The 26,142-nt window shown below is 40.5% G+C and overlaps 1 protein-coding gene across 2 annotated transcripts in view; it reads left to right on the top strand.

The window, feature by feature from the left end:
• The window catches only part of LOC140194566 (potassium/sodium hyperpolarization-activated cyclic nucleotide-gated channel 1-like), a 255,750-nt gene that overhangs the window by 198,200 nt on the left and 31,408 nt on the right, over positions 1–26,142 (top strand). For both annotated transcript variants that reach the window (XM_072251785.1, XM_072251786.1), the window contains exon 6: positions 2,425–2,665. In XM_072251785.1, coding sequence (XP_072107886.1) covers positions 2,425–2,665 — 241 coding nt within the window. The remainder of the gene's footprint in view (positions 1–2,424; positions 2,666–26,142) is intronic.

The following is a 26,142-nucleotide window of genomic DNA, read 5'->3' as shown; positions in this document are numbered from 1 at the left end:
ACAGCTAATAGTTTTCTTAAAATCACTACTAATGTAACAGCAAATAGTTTCTTAAAATGACTAGTAATGTAACAGCAAATAAACTGTATGCTGTATTTTCTGCTTGTGTGTAGAAAAGTAACAGTAATTTAGGAGGAAAGAATTTCTGGCAATGAAGATTTCTAGAGACAGAATAATCCACTGGATCTTTTGTGCTTTTTGGTGGACGAAAGCAATCCCTCAGCACTTAAGCATAATTTTGAGAATGAGCAAAACTATCCCAGCAATCTTGATCAAAATTCATTCCTCAATCAAAACCATGAAAACAGATTGTGTGGCCATTGTGACATTCTTGTTTGTATTTTGCCTTTGGCCAATATGTTTTCTACATTACAGCATTTCATGTAAATAGTTCATATGATGTGAAATGCTTTTGGAGTTCAGGGTTCACAAGCCACAAAAGAAGTGTTCTCTCTGTCTGCCTTCCTTTCTAATGCAGTGGGAATGAAAGCATCTGGAGGAGTCTGATGGCTTTGGGCCTGTAGTTGAGAAGATTGGAGGGAGGGATCTCATTAAAACTTAGCAAATATTGAAAGCCCTGGACAGAATGGACTGGAGAGGAGGTTTCCAACAGTGGGAGAATCTAGGACCAGGGGGCTCAGCCTCAGAACAGAAGGACATCCATTTAGAACAGATGAGGTGTTATGACACGCACCCGACCGGGGTATAGATGCTCTAACTCTCCAGCATTTGGAGAGCCAGAATGTCCCCTTTAAGGATTCAGGCTCACCCTGCTAATTGGCAGCCATGTTTTGGCACCGGAATTTTAATATTTAAAGAGTACCTGAACTGAGGTTCGGTGCTCAATCGTCAGTTTGGATTCTCATCCAGGGTCTAGTTTAAAAATGTCTTCATTTCAGTGTCCTATCATCTCTAGATTCTAGTCTTAGATACTCCAGCACTTGGGTCCAAACCATCCTTGTCTTCGCCTCTTGTCACATGTGGAGGAGGGTGGCAAATCTGTGGAACTAATTGCCACAGACATCTGTGGAGGCCAAGTCATTGGGTTTATTTAAAGTGGAGGTTAATAGGTTCTTGATTATTAAGGGAGTAAAAAGTTATGAGGAGAAGGCCTGAAAGGGAAAATAAATTAGCCTTGATTGAATGGCAGAGCAAACTCAGTGGGCTGAATGGCCTTTTCTGCTCTTATGTTTTGGGGGGATTTTACCAAACTATCAAACATTTCAGAGGCATTGAACACTTTCATACTAAGTACATCGTTGGCAAAATATTCTTCCTGTGAGACTGCTTCAGGTGAAGGTGGCAGCGACCTACTGTGAAAATGGGTGTTAGCACTACTGGAATGTAATGACAGAATTATAAAAGGAAACATGACTAAAAGGAAATGTATTCTCCTTCCTGCACAGAATTTAAACAGGTAATTCCATTAACTAGAACATAACATGTGCTTAGATTGGAAAAACTTGGATTCCAGTTCCATTGCTAGAGGAATGTCAAGCTGGAATTATTTTAATAATGAGGTAATCATTAGCTGCACTCCTGGGGATCTTGTTCTTTTGGGAGCAGAGAGTTTGCATCAGAACCCTGCTGATCTAATATAATCTCAGGTTGCATGTTAGACTGCCTTGAGTGGCCACAATTAAAGGGAAAATGTGCAGTACCGCATTATCAGTTTAAAGTTCGTAATAAGAGTTTTTCTTTGATTTTTGGCCACACTTGCTGTTGTGTACCATTCTATACAGCAGGAATGCCTGCTTCATGCCTGCTACTTTGAAGTTTATTAGAAAATCTAATCTGATCTAAAAATGAAGCAAGAAAACAAAAGGAAATGGCTCTCTCTCCACATTTCTCCATCTCCCAAATTCAGAGACTTTCATGGTCAAAATAGGTCAGAGTTTCAGAAGTTTTAGAACTCCTTTGCTATGATTGTCAATGCCCCCCTTTTTAAAATGGAACAGTGTTAATTGTCATTGCTAAAATGCTGCAACTTTTTTAGAGAAAGTAATAGTTGAGTTTTGCTTTATTGACCAACCGTTTCCTCTGGGTTTTCTTTTTTAAAACTCTACTCCCATAAACAGTGCCATTTTGAACATACTGAGGATTTTGAAAGAGGATAACCCTTTATTTCCCTTCCAAAGTTGTTTGGACATTCTATAAAATATGAAAATGAAATATCTTGGCCCTTTCACTCTTCACCTGCGTGTTCTGTTTAGCTAACTTAAAGGGTTCATTCAAAATAAGTTTTAACTTTTACTTGATTTGACAAATCATTTGACAGTTACCGTTTGATCTTTTATTTATACAGATTTCCTAAGATCGGTGCTGTTCCTGATCCTAAAACTATTGTAGGAAATTTAACGCTCAGAATGTTAATATGCTGCCTGCTGCTTTTCAGTAATATTTTGGCATTAATTTCTATTTCAGGAGATCGTCAATTTCAACTGTCGGAAACTGGTTGCCACCATGCCCCTGTTTGCAAACGCTGACCCAAGTTTTGTGACAAGCATGTTAAGCAAGCTGAGATTTGAGGTGTTCCAACCTGGAAATTATATTGTGCGGGAAGGGTCCATTGGGAAGAAAATGTATTTCATTCAACATGGGGTGGCTACTGTCATCACTAAATCAAACAAGGAAATGAAGCTGTCGGATGGCTCTTATTTTGGAGGTCAGTATCAACCTGTAGAACACATTGAAAGAAAAAAAACTACACAATGTAAATTTGTGATGGCATGATATTTATATAAAGTGTAAATTTTTTATATTGACTAATACTGGAATAATTTCCCTTCTATCTCTATTAAGAAACTCAGGCGTTATTCAACTTATGGAACTGAACTATATGCAAAATAAATAAAATATAAAGATAAAATTAAAGTTTTAAAGAAAGCTCTGGAAAAAAATGTTGGCCTGAAAACAGAATTGTACTTTTCCATATATACAAGATTCTGACCTGTTAGACATTATTTTAAAAATGAACCCTTTAGTGAAAGGTTTCAATGGGAAAATTTATAATTTACTATTACCACAAGATAATTATCATTTACTTAAGATTAAGCAAGATTGGGAAAGAGAGCTTAACATGACCTTGATAACAGAGGATTGGTTGCGAATTTTGAAGTTGGTTAACTCTTCTTCGATTTGTGCCAGTCACTCTCTAATTCAATTTAAAATTGTACGTCGTTATTATTTGACAAAGGAGAGGCTGTCTAAAATATGTCCTAATGTTAATAGCCAGTGTGATTGATGTAAAACTGAGACAGCGACATTGACACATATGTTTTGGCCGTGTTCTGTATTGAAACAGTTTTGGAAATCTAATTTTTCTACTATTTCTAAAGCTTAATAAATTGACAGTTTTGTTCGGTATGATCCCTCATTATATTCATGGTGTTTCTATATCAGACCAATATGTAATTGCATTTGTCATTCTATTGGCCAGAAGGGCTATTTTATTAAAATGGAAAAATGCTTCTGCTCCCACTTTGATACAATGGTTTCCTCAGGTGATGTTATGTCTTAGTTTGGAGAAAATCAAAAGTCGAACTTTTGATTCTCGATTTGATTTTGAGAAAAGTTAGGGCTCTTTTGCCCGCTACTATCATTTGATTTGAGTTAATTAAGATGGTCCCCTTCTGATTCTTGGGTAAATGGATTTGGTTGGCGGATTGATGTCTTTCTTTTATGGAAGCTTGTATGGCGTATAGCTCTGGGGCTGTGTTCCAAATGTTTTTTTTTATTTGTTTATTTTTGTTTGTTTTAGTTAGTAGGGGTTCTTTTCCCCTCTTTCATTTTTCCAAAAATAAAAAAAACAAAAGTAAAAAAAAAGAATTGTATTCTGCCCATTTTACAAGATTAATAGGAGCATTTATGGGTCCAGCAGGAAGGTGAATTGCACGCACTCATGTTGTTCTCTCCAGAATATTGGAACAGGCAGTTCTTAGGAGATTGCAAGGAATGTTAATTGTCCTCATTAAGGCTTTAACCAAATGCTCTGTATTTCTTGAAGGACACTACTGTGAAATTGCTCTGACCTATCATGTGTTGAGCGTGATATAATCTTCATTGGCACAAATAGGCATGAAGGTCTACAGTTAAAAGGTTCGTCCAGTACACAGTAGCTGGTTTCTTGTCTACTTTTGACATGGCAACTCTATGGAGTGTAGAATCCCACTGGATGATCCCACATGCTCTGTATACTTGCATCACCTCACCGGCAAGCTTGCATGTGAGAAAGGATTCCACACCAACACAATGTCCCAACTGTTAGCAGAGAAGCTGATCTATTCATAGTTTCCTGGCAACAGTTATGATTCATTCATCTGTACCAGTCCTCTGTGCCTCCTTGATTATTACAACCATATGGTTCCTGTTCCTAGCCAGCTTGCTCAGTACTTATCAGTAGAGGGGAAAAAAAAACATCACTGCCCAGTGGCCAGGCTGGAAAGGTACTGGATGACGATGGTCATTCCTATCCAATATGGTTTCTGTCAAGTATTTTTGGCACAGCTGGCTTGCAACAGAACCACAGACTAATGCCGATGTCTGTAGAAATCATTGTGAAAGTATGGAACATCAATTTGATAGTACTAATATTTAGAAGTAAAGTGCTGTTTCTTTTCATTGTGGCATGTACAGAATTAAGCATTTTTTTGTAATGGAATGTAATTGCAAGCAGTTTTGGATCACATTCCCCTTTCTAATCATTTGACTAGGTGAACTTGGATTGTTTGCGTGAGGCACATATTGAATGTTCAGCACCCCCTTTGGGTATCATTTCAAGCTATTTTGGGCATATATGTAACTGGATGTTCCCCAGACAACCCTTTGCTTATATTTTTCCGCTCTAGTTTTGGAATTTACCTCATTTTTTAAAAGGCTACAACATTTGCAGTTTTCCAGTCCTTGGACATCATCCCTGTAGATATTTTGAAGGTTGAGGCCAGGTGTCCCCAGCTTCCCTTAATAACTTTGGATGTACTCCGTCTAGACCATATTGGTTCATTTATTTATCCATGCCCCCTGCACAGTGCCAGCCACTACATCTCCTGATCTCATGTCTTGATCAGCTCAGGCTTCTGCACTCCCAACCAATCTCCCAGAAATCCATCACTTGATCAAAACCCCTGATCCCATCACCAAGTACATCTTTCCCGAGACTCATGGGGCACCTATGCTCCATCCGCCAGAAAAAGTGGGATTTCCCAGTGGCCACCCACTTCAATTCTACTTCCCATTCCCATTTCGTCATGTCAGTGCATGGCCTCCTCTATTGCCATGATAAGGTCACACTCAGGTTGGAGGACCAACATCTTATATTTTGTCTGGGTAGCCTCCAACCTGATGGCATGAACACCAAATTCTTAAACTTCTGGTAATTACTCCTCCACCTTTACTGTCTTATTCCCATTTTACCTCTCTCACTTAATTTCCTTACCTGCCCATCACATGCCTCTGGTGCTTCTCCTCCGTCCCTTTTGTCCATGGTCTTCTACCCTCTCCTATCAGATTCCCTCTTCTCCAGCCCTACATCTTCCACCAGTCAACTCCCCGGCTCTTTACTTCACCCCTCCCCTCTCCTGGTTTCATCTATCACCCATCGCCTTGGACTTTTTCCTCCCCTTCCCCCACCTTCTTGCTCTAACTTCTCATCTTTTTCTCCAGTCCTGATAAAGGGTCTCGACACAAAACATCAACTGTTTACTCTTTTCCATGGATGCTGCTGGCCTGAAGAGTCTCTTCAGCACTTTGTGTGTGTTATCTGATCATGACACTTTTGTTCTTTTCTCCTTTCAACACAATCATACTAAACGTTATCATCATTATCGCTCTGCCCACCTCTGGATCTGATAAGTTCCTCAAACTCTGACCAACATTTTCCTCTCTCCCTCTGTCCCAATCACTTAAGGTGGGTGGGGTCCCAGACTACTGGACCACCTCCCCCCCCCCACCCCAACAACATTCCTTGCAGACTTAGCCATATTCTTGGATGCCATATGTTCTTTCTGTGATCTGGAACATGCAAAGAAGAGTGCGCAATAACTGGTTGGGTGGTACTGATATTTGCAGTGGAGATCCTCAAGGTTTTCTACCACAGAGGTATTGCTAGAGACTGTCTCTTATGCTGGTGACACCAAAAAGTGTACTGAACTCTTTTTGACATTACAACACTGGGAAAAGCAGCTTTGTACTGGGTATTACAGCAACTTTACATAACAGCATAAGCAGACCATAATGTCCAATTGTCCATAATAATGTTCATAATTCTTTGCATAACCTTTCATTATTTTGGGTCTATCAACATAACCCTCTTCACCTTTTTCTCTTATACTTACCTTGTATCCTTTAGAAGTATCTGTTAATCACTTCAATGACTTCTCTCATTTTCATCATTTTCTTTGAAATCTCTATTTGATTCGTTGATAGTTATCGTAATTTGATTGTATATAGTTTTATCGCTATCCATGAACACAAAATGCTTTGCTTTTTCAGTACCTGAAATAATTTTGGAGACAAACAAGTGAAAACCTGTAGATGCCAAAAATCCAAACAACACTGACAAAGTGCTGGAGGAACTCAGCAGGCCAAACAGCACCAATGAAAAGTTAGTCCTGACGAAGGGTCTCGGCCTGAAACGTCGACTGCACCTCTTCCTACAGATGCTGCCTGGCCTGCTGCGTTCACCAGCAACTTTGATGTCTGTTGCTTGAATTTCCAGCATCTGCAGAATTCCTGTTGTTTGCCTAGGAAAAGAGTACAGTCGACGTTTCGGGCCGAAACCCTTTGGCAGGACTGATTTTAGAGATTTGTTCTTTAGTCTCCTCTCTGCTTTCTCAGAGAATTATATATTTCAAGACAAAAGAGATGCAGCCTGTTCACCATTTCATCAGAGCCTTGTTGCTTTGATGACATCCTTTTAATTTTTTTGCTACTTTCTTCAGTGCCTCTATATTTTTCGGTAATATGGGAAACAGAACTACAAACATTATTCTAAATATGATCTGAGAGGTTTTAATAAAGGTTTAATAAATATCTTCTAATTTTCAGTTCAAGCTCTAAGATCTAACATTAATGATAGATTTTATTTATATATTGTATTATCAATCTATGTTTCTACCACTATTTACTTACAATTACTGTCCAGAATAACATTTTCATATTCCTCTTTCCGATCTTTATTTTCCAGGGAATATGGAACCTGGTCTTGCTCCCCCTTCCCTTTCTTTCATGGTCTTCTGTCCTCCCCTATCAGATTCCCCTTCTCCAGCCCTTTATCTCTTTCACCTACTTCCCAGCTGTTCACATTATTTCCTCCACCTCTCCTGGTGATCACCTGCCACCTTGTACTTCTTCCTCCTCTCTCCCTCCCCAACTTCTTATTCTAGCTTTTCCTCCTTCCTTTCCAGTCCCGACAAAGGGTCTCCAACCAAAACATCGACTGTTTACTGTTTTCCATGGATGCTGCCTGGCCTGCAGAGTTCCTCCAGCACTTTGTGTGTGCATTTCCAGCATCTGTGGATTTTCTCATGAATATGTAACCTACTAATTTTTCCCTCTGAGGCACAATGCTTAACATGCATGTGGTGAAATTTGTTTCCAGATTATATCTTTGTTTTATAACATTATTGCAAATTGTGTTTTTGATTCTGAAGTGTAAATCATAAATATAATTTATGAAAATTATTTGAACAATTTATAGGCCCACTCTCCATCTTTTAGAGCTCTGTAAATCTACTAATATTCCCTGCTTTCTGTCTTAACATCAGAGGGATATCCATCCTGCTTCTTGTTGCATGACTGCACATTCGTTGACCTACAGTATCCAAACAGTTTTAGATGCCTAGGTATAAGGCCACAAAATATCAAAAACAGAATTAGGCCATTCAGCTCACTGAGTCTGCTTTGCCATTCAATCATGCTGATACATTATCGGTCTCGACTCCATTCTCTTGCCCTAACTTTTGACACCCTTACTAATTAAGAACCTATCAATCTCCACTTTAAGTATATCCAATCACTTGGCCCCTGCAGCCATCTGTGGCAATGAATTCCACAGAATCACCATGCTCTGGCTAAAGAAACTCTTCCTCATGCCTGTTCTAAAGGGACGTCCCTTCACTCTGTCACTGTCGGAAACATCCTCTCCATGCCCACTCTACCTAGGCTTTTCAAAATTTGGTAGGTTTCAATGAGATTCTCCCTCATTCATCTAAACACTAGCAAGTACAGGCCAAGAGCCATCAAACACTCCTCATACAGAACATTAACTATTTCATTCCCAGGATCATTCTCTTAAATCCCCTCTGGACGTGTTCCAGTGCCAGCACATCCCTTCTTGCATAAGGGATCCACAACTGCTTACAATTCTCCAAATGTGGTCTGACCAATGCATAAATTTCAGCATTACATCCTTGCTTTTATATTCCAGTCCTCTCAAAATGAATGCTAACATTGGATTTGCCTTCTTTACTGAGTCATCTGCAAGTTAACCTTTAGGGAATCATTCACTGAGACTCCAAAGCCTCTTTGCACTTCTGATTTCTGAAATCACTTCCCGTTTCAAAAATAGGCTATGCCTTTATCCCTTTTACCTTCTACACTTAACTGTCTACCATACACTTCCCTACACTTTATTCCATCTGCCCTTATACTTTATTTGTATTGAATTTCTCCTTCACTTCTTCAAAGAATTCTTTGAGTTTTAGCTGTCTTTCTATTTTCCTCTTTCATGGGGAATGAGTTATCTTTCTTTCTACTAAGTCGAGCTGATTTCTCTATTGTTCCTTGGACATGCTCTACCTCCCTTCTTAATTATAAGTCTAATGACTGCTATCACCAGTCTGTTGGCACTGCGCCTTTTTCTAGTCAATTATTAAATGTATGTAATAGTGCCTCTTTTAATGGGCATGCACACAATCTGCTAGACCAAGGCTTTTGCACATTTTAAGTTTAATTAGTTTATTTAATAACTTGGTTTTTATTTTAACGTCCTTTGTGTAACTCCTTTACACAGCAGAATAATCTAAGGCTCTTCACAGGAGCATTGGAAACAAAGCAGCAATGGATCTCGGAGGACAGCTGGCCAGCAGCTTAGCTAGTGTGATACCATTTGTTAGAATTTGCAACCATTCCCTGCAAGCTTAAAATCAAGCGTTCACATTGGGCTTGATTGTGCCTGATCCAGATGGCGCTTTAAGCACGTGCCTCACGCTGTTCCTGCGCCTGCATGATCACCAAACCATGTGAGGCCTTGCAACTGGAACCGTTCCTTGAAGCAGAGTCATCAGTGTGTGTGGGAGTTTGTTCTAAAAGTCTTTTGTGAAGAGGGACTCTTAAAAACAAGCAAAATTCCATAATATCTTTTTTATTTTTATTTAGATATTTATTTATCATTTATTTAGAGACACAGCGTGGAACAGGCCCTTCCAGTCCAACAAGCTGTACTACCCGGCAACCTACCTATTTAACAGTAGAACAATTCACAATGACCAATTAACATGCTAACCAGTATGTGGGAGGAAATTGGAACACTTGGAAGAAACCTGTGCGGTCCGCAGGGAGAACATACAAACCGCAGATGGCACCAGACTAGAACTCCAAGCTCCAGAATGCTGCAAGCTGTAATCATGTCATGCTACCGTTAAACTTACACTATTAAATATAAACCACTAATTATATTTTAAAGAAAAGAATAAAAAGAAAAACATTTAAATATTCAATAAATTTAAAAATTATTTTTAATTCTTTAATTTAAAACACATCTATCTGTTGCAGATCGTTTAAAAGATTAATATTAATTTAAATTTTAAAAAAGACAAACCTTTTATTCTACTACCTTTGCCTTGCAGATCGGTGATCATATACAAATAAATGTGGCTTAGTTAGTAATGCTACTGTCCCTGGTATAAAGCTGAAGAGCAGATGCGAAGGCGAAAGGCCCTCAATAGAGAAACTAGTTTCTTTACATGGACCATCTGCCTCAACTTTCATTAATGAAGCTTCCCTGCAGTCTGCAGCCGGAGTAAGAAGATTTAGACAGCTTCTCTAGTGTAAGAAGAGCTAGCTAAATATTCTAACTTTTAGTTGCCAGATTTCTCTTGGGTACGGATTGCTTAAGAACTTAAATAATTTAATTCTTTTCTACACTAAACTTATAATCAGAAAATATTATACACCATACAGAACATGCACTTGAAGCTCATTATGAACGATCAAGCAATTATGACTGATCTTTATACAGAAAAGTATCTTTTCAACCAATGCGTGCATAGTATTCTCGCAAGAGACCACGGATGGTAACGTATATTGTGTTGCCATGTCATTCTACGGTTTCATGGCAAGGTCAGATGGAAATGCATAGCAACATAATGTACTGTACCAGCAAGTCTGTGCAATATGTCCTCCATGTTTATATTTATATTTTCCACATTGAAGATGAGACCTTGTCATCCTTCACCTCAATAAAAAATAAATGCAAAACTGTGTCTACTTTGACTCCAAAGTTGCTGTCTTAATTGGACCATTCATTCCTTAATAATTGACTCTGCCCACCAGGTTTTTTCATACACCTTCCGTGCAGTTTCTTTTCTTCCTCAAGCTCCATGTGTTGATGCCTTAGTATCTGTCATGTGATTCTTTGCTTTATGCTGCTCTGTATATCTCTCATCATGCGTGTGGATTTAGACTTGGGAGTTCCCTATTTTACTGGAACTTGTTTGTTCTGATTCTTTACCGTTTTCTTCTTAAATACATCACTCTGCTCTGACAATGACTTGCCTTCAGATAGATATCTCCAGTCCAGCAAAACATTTATTTTTTTTTACTTTAGGTCTATCTCTTCCTTTGCTGTAACAATACTAAATCTAATTGAACTCAAACCTTTTGCAGTTTCTCAGACTTAGTCCCTGAAATCAAGTTCAGTATGGCTGCTGTCTTATCAAGGTTATTGTGGACTGATTTTTTTAAAAAATCGTTTGAGCTCATTTCAAGGTAACTTCAAAACATTAATCTACTTCAAAGGAAAACAAGAGAGCTAGGAACGTGAGTCTAATTTTGTTTTTTACTTTAGGTAAGGCGTTTGTATCCAGTTCATGTATTAATACTTATAACCCATAATGATTTTTTTAAATGAACAAGAATGCTTAATCAAACAATATACTTACAATATTACTGAAATATTAAATACACATCTGCCCCATTCTTTGCACATTTCTCAAAAATGTATCTATTTGTTTGCTTTTCTGGTTCTGTCAGACTATCAGGGGCTGCATCCTCAGCAATCTGACTGTCCCTTTTCTCTGTTTCTCGGTTCAACCCACAAGACCTCAGTTTTTGCTATTTCTAATACACCATCCCTCTTCACAGCTATTTAACTCCCTGCCTACCTCATCAAAAAAAAATGAATTGGACAGAGATGAAGTTTTCTCTAGCTAAGAGGCCATAGGAAGCTTAGTTACTGAGTTAATTCACGACAAAGCTCGGAAGACTTTCAGGTTGTATTGAAATTAAGCGATATAGGATGACACTGATCTTATTGAATGGCAAAGCAGACACAAAGGACTAAATAACCTGCTTCAGTTTCTCATTCATATGCCAGTTAGTTTGGATGCACGTCACTCCATTCCAGACTCAGGTGAAGAATGATGAGTTTGGAGAAGGACATAAAGATACGGAAGGCACTGGCGTGGAGGGCTATGAATGACATGAAGGAAATCTGGAAGTCGAAATCGAACCTGACCAGAGGGCTTAAAAAGAGGATCTTCATAGCAGTCATAGAGTCTATTCTCATGTACGGATGCGAGACGTGGACACTCACCAAGACTATGCGAAAGTCTCTAGATGGTTGCTATACACGAATGCTCCGGATGGCTCTTGAGCACAAGATGAACGTCGAGCTCTATGACAACCTACTGAAGCTCACCAGTAAAATCAAGGCAAGAAGACTGCAACTAGCAGGGCACTGTCTACACCACCCCGAGCTACCTGCCAGCCTAGTCATCATATGGGAGCCCCAGCACGGGAGGATGAACCCTGGGCGCCCTCCCCAGACTATGGTCAACACGTTCCTAGAAGACAGCGACGCGGCTAATGTAGATGAACTGAACGCACTGATGAGGGAGAGGGAGAAGTAGAGAGTCCGTCATCATGTCCGACGCCGGCCCCCTAGGCCTGAGTTGACATGGTAGTCGTAGTGGCTCCAATCTCAGGATTTTCTGTTCTCCAGATGATGTGTCAGTCAAATGTAGGGTCTCAGGATAGTTATCAGTCAAATAATGCTCATCATGTTGGTTGAGATGCAGATTGTCACCTCATCTCTCCTTGTGAATAGTTTATTGTTGTCCTCAATGCCTGCAATGTCTTGATGAAGCAGAGACTCTGTCACTGGGTCTCTTATTTACTCAGACAAGAACTTTCCAAAGCCAGCCAGCTGTGTCTCCCTTTTTATTTGTGGAAAGGGCAGTGTCAGGGAAACAGTATTTGATTTCAGCAAATTTGATTGCTAAATCTTGTCAACTCTACAAGGTACGAATGTGATAAATCTTTGGCTAATTTTTTTTATACTGGGTCATTTTACAGCTTCTAGGCCCTACAACTGGTTGCCTCGAAGTGACCTCTGAAAAGATCAGCTTCATGACCCGAATCAGGATGTAGCCAGTTGATAACCGAGGTAGTGCCGGCAATGTGTCTGCCATTTGATAATGAGCTGCAAGCAACAACTTAATCTGGTTCCTGGAACAGAAGCTGTCACATCCACATACACTCTGCCCTCACACTTACATGCACAATCAGATTTAAATTCAGATTAGCTTATCATCATATATACCAGGATGCAATGAAAATCTTTGTTCACATGAAGCTCGCGGAGTAATAATAAATACAACTATAAATACAATTATGGGTGCAAAGCAGCTGAGCGGCACAAAGATGGCAATGCAACGTGAAGTAGTACAAGAAGAAATGCTCAAGTTTCAAGAATGGACTAATCGAGAGGGATAATGTAAAGAGTCTGAAAGCATGACAGCACCAGAGGAATGGGAGATGTGAAAGAGGTGATTGGTTTCAAAGTCTGATGGCAGTGGTGAAGAAGCTGCTCATAAGACTATTTAAATCCGATTTCTCTGTCTCTGTGCTGCAGTAATTAATTCTGTTTTGGCTTAAGCAAAATATTTTCTCAAAGCTACAAATTCAGCATTTACCATTTCTTAAATTGCATTTAATAGTGGTCTTGAATAATGAAGAGGAAGTCAGAATTGTAGAGGCTCAACCAGCATTATCACATTTATTGCTTTTCTATATTGCATTGCTCTCAGCTTCTGTTAACCTTGATAACATAACTTTATTTGAAAACTTGTATTGTGAGGGAAGAAATTAAGAACCCAGGCATGTTTCGTTCTTAGTTCAACCTGTCAGAATACGCAGTTATGCTGAGTTGCAGAATTTGGATAGATATTACAAGAAGTAAGGTCATTACTTTACTCTTGAAGAGGTTAATTTTAAAGTTTACTTAATCCTCTGATGTTCCTGGTTTGTGCAGATTTAAGGTGATCACTGCGTTTATAAGAAGCTAAATAATCTGTGTTTTGTATAAAATGGGTGTTCCAGCTTCTACAGTTCATTATGGTCTGTGAGGAGAAAAGGTTATTCTGCCAAGATTTCTGACTCATCTGCTGAATGCTACCAGCAGGTTTGATTGTACGTCCTAGCATTCAAATATTGAACAGAATTAAATTCCAACAGTTACGCAGAAATCAGGGACTCCGAGCAGATAGGTCTGCTTTGGACTTCACAAGGACTTCACTGATATTGGAGAGGAACATTTAGAAGGCAGTAGGGAAGGAGTGCAAATTACAGTCGAAAGAATCGCTTTACATTAATGTTTTAATTATGTTTTATGAGTTTTAATAAATTATTTTATTTTCTATACAGGCTTTTCACCATTAACTTCAATTATAATAAATTATTAAATGATTCTGAATGTCAAATACAATTATAAATTATTTTAATCAGTGAATTTTCAATAAAGCATAAGAAATAAAAGCAGTAGACCTTTTATCTTCTTATGCTTGCTTTTCTATTCAATAAGATCACTGCCACTTTTCTTTATTTAACCTCACAACACTTTACTGTATTAACTTTGCACCCTTGATTCCATTAATATCTAAAAAATCTATCAACCCCTGTGTTGAATATACTCAGAAACTTGAGCCTCCATGGCCCATAATAAAGAATTTGATATTCATAGCCCCCTGGGTGAATGGCTGACCCCCTATATTGAAACTGTTACACTTCAGCTAGAGGATTATCGTCGCTGCATCTAGCTGTCAAATATAATAAAAACTTTGAATGTTTCAGTAGATCATTTCTTATTTTTCTAAACTCAGTAGAGTGGCTTAATCTTTCCTTGTATGAAAGCCTGCCGTCATCCCATCCCAGCAAACAATCCAGCGAGACTTTGTTTCCCTCCCTCTGCAAGTATATCCTTTCTTAAGTAGGGAAGCCAGAGCTGATCACAATATCAGCTGCAATCTCACCACTGCCCAGCTGAATTCCAGGAAGACATTGTTGCTCAAATCCTCCTTACTTATTGCCAACCTTCAGTTAGCCTTAGAAGTTTCTTGCTGTATTGGTAAGCTATCTTACAGTAATACGTGTATCCAAGTGTCACTGAACACCAACGCACACTCAAAAATACTTGGCCTTTCTATTTTTTTTCTCACAAAGCAATTAACCCCACATTTTTACGCAGTATACTCTGTCTACCATATCCTTGCCCATTCAAGTAACTTGTGCAAATCTCCTTGGAGTCTCTGTGCAACGTCCTCATAGCCCAGATTTGTCTTCAGTTTCACTTACAAATATTACACTTGGTTCTTTCATCCAAATAAATGATATAGATTGTGAAAAACTGTGGCCCCTGCTCCATTCCCTGCAGAAGTCTCCCAACCTAAAAATGGACTGCTTATTTCTGATTTCAGTTTTGTCTGCTTCCCAATCCTCAATTCACATCAGTATATTAGAACATTGAACACAGCACAGAAACAGGCCCTTCAGCCCAAAATGTTGTTACTGCAATCCTACATGCTCTACCTCTGTTCAATAATCCCTTTGAGGCATCTGATCAAATGTATTTTTTAAAATCCAAATGCACAACATTCACTGGTTCCCCCTTATCCATTCTATGAGTTAAAGCCCGAAAAAAGACCAAAGTTGTAAGCATGCAGTCAGTGGCCACTTTATTAGGTACACCTGCTCATTAATGCAAATATCTAACCAGCCAATCATGTGGCAGCAATTCAATGCACATAAAAGTATGTAGACATGATCAAGAGGTTAACTTGTTGTTCAGACCAAACATCAGAATGAGGACGAAATGTGATCTAAGTGACTTTGTGACCATGGAATGGTTGTTGGTGCTTGATGGAGTAGTTTGATTACCTCAGAAATTCAGATAACAATCTCACGTGTAACAGTCTCCAGAGTTTACAGAGAATGGTGTGAGGAAAAAACATCTAGTGAGCAACAGTTCTGTGGGGGAAAAATGCCTTGTTAATGAGAACGGTCAGAGGAAAATGACCAGACTGACTCAAGCTCACAGGAAAGTGACAGTAACTCAAATAACTACACTTTAGTACAATGCAGAAGCGTACCCCTGAATGCACAGCATGTCGAACCTTGAAGAGGATGGCCTACAACACAGCGGACCATGAATATACACTCAGTGGCTTACTTATTATGTTCAGGAGGTACCCAATAGACTGGCTGTTGAATGTACTTTCTCTTTCATAAATTCACATTGACTTTCCCCAGTTCCTTTACTTTTTGTGTCTTACAACTGCTTTTTAATAATGAATTAAAGCAATTTCTCTGTAACTGATATCAAGCTAAACTGTATTTGGTTTCCTGTTTTCCCCTCTGACTGTTTTCTTAGAGAGCGGCGTTACATTTGCTATCTTGAAATCTTTGGGAACTATTCTACAAATATAAGAGTTTGGAAAGTGACTACAATTGCGTCCATTTTCTCTCTTTACTATATCTTCCAAAATCTTGGGACGTAAGATATTTATTTACTGGTAAAGCTTGGAGTAGGCCCTTCCGGCCTTTGAGCAGCACGGCTCCAGCAACCCCTGGCAAACTGACTAACCCTAACCTAATCATGGGACAGTTCACAATGACCAATTAGCCAGCCTGGTAGGTCATTGGACTAGGGTAGAAAATTGGAGGACCCGGAGAAAATCCATACATCCCACGGGGAGGATGTACAGAAACTTATTGGAGAATGGCACTTGAATTGAATACCCTGAGCTGCAATAGCATCATGCTAACTCTTACTATTGACAGTTCTTTCAACTCCACATTCATGTGTGACCCATTCTCCATTATTTTTGGGAGATTTTCTGTGTCTTCTGTTTAATTTCACTTTACCCCTTAATATAATTACTCCTGCTTCATTCTGTAAGAGACCCATTTTTGCTGCTCTTTATTACATATCTGTAGATTTTATATGTCTCCCTAAGCAATTCCGAATTTTGTTTTTGCTTCCTTTATCAGTTTCTTGGTAAATACTTTTTCCCAAACTTCCACTGTGTGACAGTGGAGAAGTGTGTATGGAACTGGAGGAGATAACGGAAGTATTTAGTGAGCACTTTGCTTCAGTATTCACTACAGAAAAGGACTTTGGCGATTGTAAGGATGACTTGCAGTGGACTTGAAAACTTGAGCATGTAGATATTAAGGAAGAGGAAGTGCTGGAGCTTTTGGAAAGCATCAAAGTTGGTTAAGTCACCGGGACCAGATGAGATGTACCTCAGGCTGTATGGGGTGTCAGGGAGGGGTAGCACCTCTGGTGGGGGAACATGTCGCGTCCTTTTCAGGGCGGTTAGTCCACCTTTGGTCCCCAACTGGCACTCAGCTCTCACCTGTGGCTCCCCGTAGCTGTTTGCATGCGACAGCGGCCACACCCCGGGCAACGGCTTCGACAAGCCGGCTAAACCAGGTGAGGGTAGCCGATGGGTCTCAAACCCTCGGTGTGATAGGGAGTTGTCTATCCCAGCATGTGAAGACAGACTCTGGCGGATTGAACGGACGAGACCTATGGAAGGTCCAACGGTCAAGAAGGCGGTCTCTGCAAGCGTCATGGAACATGTAGAGCAGGACAAGACACAGAAGACGTCCTGGTCATCCACTGCGCCTAGTCCCATCTCCAGCCATCTAGACTCTGTCTTGCCACTGGATCCAGATGGGAATTGGGAAGAGAGAGTGAGTCTGACGCAGCGCAACTCTCCCTCACTTAAATCCAAATCACGCACTAGTCTCGACGCCATCATAATGGTGTTGAGGTCCTCATCGACGTCAACGATGGATGAACAACACCTCAGGCTACTGTGGGAGGTGAGGGAGGAGATTCTGAGCCTCTGGCGATGATCTTTGCATCACCAATGGGGATGGGAGAGGTTCCGGAAGATTGGAGGGTTGCGGGTGTTGTTCTATTACGCTAGAAAGGGAGTAGAGATAGCCCAGGAAATTATAGACCAGTGAGTCTTACTTCAGTGGTTGGTAAGTTGATGGAGAAGATCCTGAGAGGCAGGATTTATGAACATTTGGAGAGGCATAATATAATTAGGAATAGTCAGCATGGCTTTGTCAAAGGCAGGTTGTGCCTTACGAGCTTGATTGAATTTTTTTAGGATGTGACTAAACACATTGATGAAGGTAGAGCAGTAGATGTAGTGTATATGGATTTCAGCAAGGCATTTGACAAAGTACCCCATGCCAGGCTTATTGAGAAAGTAAAGAGGCATGGGATCCAAGGGGACATTGCTTTGTGGATCCAGAACTGGCTTGCCCACAGAAGGCAAAGTGTGATTGTAGACGGGTCATATTCTGTATGCAGGTCGGTGACCGGTGGAGTGCCTCAGGGATCTGTTCTGGGATCCCTACTAGTTGTGATTTTGATAAATGACCTGGATGAGGAAATGGAGGGATGGGTTAGTAAATTTTCTGATGACACAAAGATTGAAGGTGTTGTGGATAGTGTGGAGGGCTGTCAGAGGTTACAACAGGACATCGATATTATGCAAAACTAGTCTGAGAAGTTGCAGATGGAGTTCAAACCAGATAAGTGTGAGGTGGTTCATCTTGGTAGGTCAAATATGATGACAGAATATAGTATTAATGATAAGACTCTTGGCAGTGTGGAGGATCAGAGGGATCTTGGGGTCTGAGTCCATAGGACACTCAAAGCTGCTGCACAGGTTGACTCTATAGTTAAGATGGCATACAGTGCATTGGCCTTCATCAACCGTGGGATTGAGTTTAGGAGCTGAGAGGTAATGTTGCAGCTATACAGGACCCTGGTCAGACCCCACGTGGAGTACTGTGCTCAGTTCTGGTCGCCTCACTACAGGAAGGATGTGGAAACCATAGAAAGAGTACAGAGGAGATTTACAAGAATGTTGCCTAGTTTGGGGAGCATGCCTTATGAGAGTAGGTTGAGTGAATTTGGCCTTTTTTCCTTGGAGCAACGGAGGATGAGAGGTGACCTGATAGAGGTGTACAAGATGATGAGAGGCATTGATCATGTGGATAGTCAGAGGCTTTTCCCCGGAGCTGAAATGGCTAGTATGAGAGGGCATAGTTTTAAGGTGCTTGGAAGTAGGTACAGAGGAGATGAGATGTCAGTGGTAAGTATTTTACGCAGAGAGTGGTGAGTGTGTGGAATGGGCTGCCGGCAACAGTGGTGGAGGCGGATATGATAGGGTGTTTTAAGAGACTCTTGGACAGGTACATGGAGCTTAGAAAAACAGAAGGCTATGTGTAACCTTCGGTAATTTCTAAAGGTAAGGACATGTTTGGCACAGCTTTGTGGGCCGAAAGGCCTGTATTGTGCTGTAGGGTTTCTATGTTCAATCTCTTTTGACAATGTAATGAACATTTTCCTTTAATCCAAAACTATCTTTAACTTCTCTTAGTTATAGCCTGATGTGTTTGCCTGTTGGTTCTTGAACTTTGCTTTACATTCAACTTCAAGTTTGTTGTCATTCAACTGTATACATGTATACTCTGAACAAAGGTGCACAACACAGTACATGTAACTCACACACAACATGTAATGTGATATTACCACAAAGAAATTTACAAATAATAAGATATATTCCAGAAGATTGACATTTATCATAAGGTGCATTTACAACAGAAGTTGGAAGTAAACACTACAATACTACTGGTGCTTCATAAGTTACCAGTAATGGCAGGTAGTTCGGTAATCTCACAGCCTGGGAGAAGAAGCTATTTCCCTTTGTAACAGTCCTTGTCCTAATTCTACGGTATCTGCTGCCTGATGGTAGAGGGCCAAAGAGATTATTGGATGGATGGGTGGGATCCTTGCAATGCTAAGGGCCGGCATATTCAGTGCTCCCGATAATATCTCAGATGGGTAGAAGAGAGGCCCCAGTTTTACTCTCAGCAGTCCTCACAATCCTTTATAGATTCTTGCAATTCCCATACCAGTCAGTGACATAGTTGTCCCCAGGACACTCTCAATGCTGCTCCTATAAAAATTGGTTAGAATGGTGTGTGGGGCGTGGCTTGCTCACCCTAATCTCCTCAAGAAATGAAGCTGCTGCTGTGCTTTCTTGATTAAAGAACTGGTACTGGGGCATTAGGTGAGATTATCTGCTCTGTGCACACCCAGAGGCTTGGTGCTCCTCACATCTTCCATGGAGGATGTGTTTATGTACAGTAAGAAGTGGTCAGACTTCACCTTCCTGAAGTCCACAAACATCTCTTTGATCCTGTGGATGTTGAGGCTCAAGTTGGTGTGCTCGCATTATTCTATAAGCTGCTGTACCTCTGCTCTGTACCCCATCTTGTCATCGTTGTTGGTGAGGCCAACTAATGTTTTGTCGTTAGTGAACTTCATGTTCGGTTTGAGCAGTATGGTCAACAATGCTTTTTTTTAACGTTGGAGACACAAGAGACTGTCTGAAGATGACAGGGCTTCAAGCTGTACATAGTGATCACCTAAAAGCAGAAAGAGAGACTGGCCATATGATCAATTTTATCACAAAGAATATTACATTTATTTAAACCACTAGGAGAAATACCTGTGTTTTCTCCAATTGCAGACAGTTGAGCAGATTTGGCTCTCCATTCTCTGCACCTTCTCACAGAGAATATTCTTGTACACTACTTTATGTTTGTCCAAACTCTTTCTTGTGATTTTCTTTCAGTCTCAGAGAACACTCGTGTAGAGAGTCGAGCAATACATCTTTTCTCCTGTAGTTGGGGGTGGTTTGCCAACATCTACAAAAGGCTTCCATACTCCATTTTCTGTGGATCTTGGTTCTTGTATGCTTGTGCATTCCAAGTATTCACCAGGATCTTACGTCAAAAAGATTGGTTTCATCCATGCCACACAAGCAGCTTGAAGACATTCAACACAGTCTAAATTTTCTAGCTCTCCAATGTCAAAGGTGCTTCATTCTTCATTAACACATTTTGGATGGTTGTAGTTGAAGTACTAAATGAGAAAGCTGAAGGCTTTTCTTCTATTAATGTAATTTCCTCCAAGGTCAAAATATGTGGCTGTGAAACTTTGTTGGTTAGAGCCCTAAATCTACAATTAGTACCTTAAGGATGGAAAAACGTAAGAGGAAATTCAGTTGATTGGAAACCTAAAATCAGTGACGCCAATAACTAGAAATTTATATGACTTTAAGTTCTGTTTTGCTCATATTTCCAAGCCAGTGCCATGTTAAATAAAAAAAAGGACACGTCTAATTTAAAAATAGAAACAAGATCAACATTGATTGAGACAAAGGACAAGAAGGAATCAGTCATATTAGTGCTGTGCTACACACTCGGTGGCTACTTTATTAGGTACACCTACTCGTTAATACAAACATCTAATCAGCCAATCAGGTGACAATAATTTGATACATAAAAGCATGCAGATATGGTCAAGAGGTTCAATTGTTGTTCGGACCAAACATCAGAATGGGGAAGGAATGTGATCTAAGTGACTTTGAACACGAAACGATTGTTGGTGTTAGATGGAATGGTTTGATTGTCTCGGAAACTGCTGATATGCAGTCTCCAAAATTTACAGAGGATGGTGCGAGAAACAAAAAAGGAAAAAAATACAGTGAACAATAGTTCTGTTGGGGAAAACACCTTGTTATTGAGAGAGGTCAGAGCAGAATGGCCATACTGGTTCAAGCTGACAGGAAGGTGACAGCAACTCCCATAACCACACGTTACATCAGTGGTGTGCAGAGGACAATCTCTGAACGCACAACATGTTGAACCTTGAAGTGGGTAGGCTGCAGCAGCAGACTACAATCCTATATCCCTGTACCTAATAAAGTGGCCACTGAGTGTATATTCTGCTAGAATCTGTAAGAAGCTAGATGAAGCAATTCTCCACAAATGAATAAAGAGAAAGGGAAAGCTGCCAAGGAAGCAAAAGCATGCACCAAGTGTATACTTGTCTTTGTTTCTGTTATGGTGATAGAAATTAGAAATCATTTGAACAACACAGACAACACGGTGTTTATCTGAGTCAGAAATATTCAACCCCTGTTCATTGAGTGGGGTAGGTTAGTTAATGTGCCATGTTCTCCATGAAGTGTTGCATGAGAAATGGAATCTATTTTGGTATTCCTGGAACAAACATGGCTGTACTTCTATACCACATTCCTGAGACTTTGAAAATTAATTAAAATATTTGATTGAATCATTCGGACCCTCCTCCCAGTGGACGCACTGACCCCCAGTCTGCATAAGGCCAGCTCCTTACAATTAGCCGTTCTGTCCTTTGAATCAAAAGCAACCCTGATTCTCCCCTCCCCACAGCAATTGCCATCTTTTCCTCTTGCCCTTTTTCCTTCCCTGCCCTCAAGACCTGCCCATCAACTCCCTTCAGTTCCCTTACTCCTTCCCTGTTCTCCACTTTCCTATAAGATACATTCTTCCTCAGCCCTCTACCTCTTCTCCCTATCACCTCCCAGCTTCTCACATCATTCCCCCCCCCACCCAGCTTCCTCTTCACATGGTCTCACCTACCAGCTGCCAGCTTGTACTCCACACTCTTCCCCCGCCATCTTACTCTGATTTCTGCCCCCTTCCTTTCCAATCCTGAGGAATTGTCTCAGTGCGAAATACCAACTATATATTGTCCTGCTGATGTTGCTTGACCTCCAGCATTTTGTGTGTGTTGGCCAACTTTTCCCCTGTTGTTTACTGACAACCCCCTCCCCCGCACACCGCAACCCTCCTCTCTGGACACTCATGAATGTGAGGTAATTCAGACCCTGAGTTAGGTTTATTGTAACTGACTTACTGTGTGTGACATGAAATTTGTTGCTTTGTAGCAGCGAAGACACAAGATAACAAAATTCAAAATAAATAAACAGTGCAAGAAATAGGAACGACTATTCCTGCATTCCTGTTCAGAAATCTGAAGGCAGAGAGGAAAATGCAGTTTCTGAAACATTAAGTGTGGGTCTTCAGGCTCCTGTACCTCCTCGCTGATGGTTATAGTGAGAAGAGGGCATGACCCAGATGATGAGAGTCCTTAGTCATGGATGCTGCCTTGTTGAGGCACCCATTCTTGAAATTGTGCCCTCAATGGTGCGAAGGGTTGTGCCCGTGATGGAACTGGCTGAGTCGCATCGACAGTGATGAAATGCTTTGAGAGGTTGGTTATGACTGAACTGAACTCCTGCCTCAGCAATGACCTGGACCCATTGCAATTTGCCTATCGTCACAATAGGTCAATGGCAGACGCAATCTCCATGGCTCTTCACACAGCTTTAGACCAGCTGGACAACACAAACACCTACGTCAGGATTCTGTTCATCGACTATAGCTCAGCATTTAATACCATCATTCCCACAATTCTGATTGAGAAGTTGCAGAACCTGGGCCTCTGTACCTCCCTCGGCAATTGGATCCTCGAGTTCCTAACCGGAAGACCACAGTCTGTGCGGATTGGTGATAACATATCCTCTTCACTGACGATCAACACGAGTGCACCTCAGGGGTGTGTGCTTAGGCCACTGCTCGACTCTCTGTACACACATGACTGTGTGGCTAGGCATAGCTGAAACACCATCTACAAATTTGCTGATGATACAACCAATGTTGGTAGAATCTCAGGTGGTGACGAGAGAGCGTGCAGGAGTGAGATATGCCAACTAGTGGAGTGATGCCACAGTAACAACCTGGCACTCAACGTCAGCAAAACGAAAGAGCTGATTGTGGACTTCAGGAAGGGTAAGACAAAGGAACACAGACCAATCCTCATAGAGGGATCAGAAGTGGAGAGAGAGAGAAGCTTCAGGTTCTTGGGTGTCAAGATCTCTGGGGATCTAACCTGGTCCCAGCATACTGATGTAGTCATAAAGAAGGTAAGACAGTGGCTTTCCTTTTTTCGGAGTTTGAAGAGATTTGGCATGTCAACAAATACGCTCAAAAACTCCTATAGTTGTACCGTGGAGAGCATTCTGACAGGCTGCATCACTGTCTGGTATGGAGGGGCTACTGCACAGGACTGGAAGAAGCTGCAGAAGGTTGTAAATCTAGTCAGCTCCATCTTGGGTACAAGCCTACAAAGTATCCAGGACATCTTTAGGAAGCGGTGTCTCAGAAAGGCAGCGTCCATTATTAAAGACCTCCAGCACCCAGGCATGCACTTTTCTCACTGTTAGAATCAGGTAGGAGTCTGAAGGCACACTCAATGATTCAGGAACAGCTTTCTCCCCCCTGCCATCCGATTCCGAAATGGACTTTGAAGCTTTGGACACTATCTCACTTTTTTAATACAGTATATAGTATTTCTGTTTTTGCACATTTTTTAAATAATCTATTCAATATATGTAATTGATTTATTGTTTATTTATTATGTTTTATTTTATTTATTTTTTTCTCTCTCTCTCTCTGCTAGATTATGTATTGCATTGAACTGCTGCTGCTAAGTTAACAAATTTCATGTCACATGCCGGTGATAATAAACCTGATTCTGATTCTGATTCTGATTCTGATTCTGATCTGTGGACTCTTGCCATCCTGCACAGTGGAGCCTCCATACCAGGCTGTGATACAATCAAGTCAGAATGTTCTCCACTGTATATTTATAGAAATTTATAAGAATCTTTGGTGACATACGCAAATCTCCTCAAACTCCTAATGAAGTAGAGCCTCTGGCATGACTCTTCATGATTACATCAATATACAGAGCTCAGAATAGCTCTTCTGCGATGCTGATGGCCAAAAACTTGAAGCTGTTCACGCTTTCCGCTGCCGACTTTTTGATGAGGACTGGTGTATGTTCTCCCAATTTCCCCTTCCTAAAGTCCTCGATCAATTTCTCGGTCTTGATAGCGTTGAAGGCAGGGTTGTTGTTATGACACCATGCAACCAGAGACCTATCTTACTACTACAGGCCTCCTCATCACCACCTGCAATCTTACCAACAACAGTGGTGTCTTCTGTAAATTTATAGATGGTATTTGTGCAGTGCTTAACTGCACAGTCATAAGTATAGAGATGGTAGTTCAGTGGGCTAAGTACATATCCTTGACTTGTGCCTGTGTTGACTGCCATCCACACTCCCGGTGGTTTTCCAATATGGAAGTTGAGGATCCAGTTGCGGGGGGGGGGGTGTGGGCGGTACAGAAGCCTACTGTACTGAGTGGATGATGGTGCTGAATGCTAAGCTGTAATCAATAAATAGCCACTTGTATGTTTTGCTGTTGGCTAGGTGCTCCAAAGCACCAGTATGATTGCTGGCCTTTAAAGCAGGGAAACATTAGATCACAGTAGTGAGAGGTTAAAGATGTCCTTAAGCATTCCTGCCAGCTGGTCAGCACAGGTTTTCAGTATCCAGTCAGTTCACACCTAAATTTTGACTTTCTGGGGTAATGACCAAAGCTTTCATTTTTGTCACCCATCAAGTGCACTGGAATTTCTAGGTGGTCGTAGTTAGTCACAGACTAGGTGCATATTAATTTTACATGAAATTAATATGGTTCTTCCAGTATTAAAAATTCTGTGCAACAAAATTGTAAAATAAGAATGTAACAAAACAAATGAAAATTTCTTAAGCAGGCCCTTTAATTCTGACAGCAGTTCTAGCATGTGTCTTTCAACAGACATGAAGCATTCAACTACTTTTGGAAGTGACATTCAGCGATGTTCTTTCTGGCTACCTGGAGCTCAGGATGCACTGCTCAGCAGTTTTAACATGATGCCTCAGGTGCTGAGTTGAAATTTCATACAGTGGCAGTGAATATCCTTTTATAAACTGAGTTGAGAGGCTGTGGAGAACAAATCTGTAAGGTAAAAATTTACTGTTCAGGTTTTGGACTTCCGGTCATTCCGTGTTTGATAGCTGGCATATTAGCATAATACAGAAGCATTCCTGACTTTTCTTTATTCATTTCTGTGATGCAGATGTGCTGAGGAAGGTAACATTCACTGTCCATCCATAATTCTTCCCTAAAATAAGTATAGGTCATTTAATAATTTATAACATTGATGTGGTCAGAATCGGGCCAGACATGTTGAAATAGTTATTTGAAAAAAAAATTGTGCTTCCAGTATTTTCACCATTTTGTTTTGTCTTTATTTCAGAATCTGTATATTTGTTCTCCAAAGGGCATGAGCAAACCAGACAGATTTTTAAGACAATCTGATAGTTTCACCAGCACTGACACTGGTTAAACTAATTACCTAAATTCCCTCTCTGCCTTGAAGGCATTCTTAATCACATTCAAATGAAAGGAAGTCTTCACATTTTTAAAAAATATTTCTCTCCTCATCTACTTCTTGGCATTGCTGGCATTGCTTGTATCCATGCTTCATGTACTTATGTAACTAAATTACCTACGTTATCAGTACGAAGCAATAAATTCAGGGACATCTTCTTCAGAATGTGATATTTTGTGAAATAAGACTGCAGGGTACTAATTGGCCCTTCAAGCCTGTGTCAACTCTATGTTGTACAACGTAGTCAGTCCCATTTTCCAATCTTTCCTCTTGGTCCTATAAATTACTATTTTGTTTTGAAACCCCTGGTTGTTTCTGTTGCCAGCTTCCTTCAGCCAGTGAGTTTCAGATGACTAGTATGTTTTTCATCTTGTAAAT

The sequence above is a fragment of the Mobula birostris genome, chromosome 3 (genome assembly GCF_030028105.1).
Source record: "Mobula birostris isolate sMobBir1 chromosome 3, sMobBir1.hap1, whole genome shotgun sequence".
In the NCBI taxonomy this organism is placed as follows: Eukaryota; Metazoa; Chordata; class Chondrichthyes; order Myliobatiformes; family Myliobatidae; genus Mobula; species Mobula birostris.
The sequence above is the reverse complement of the archived record's forward strand: the minus strand, read 5'-3'. Positions and strand labels throughout refer to the sequence as shown.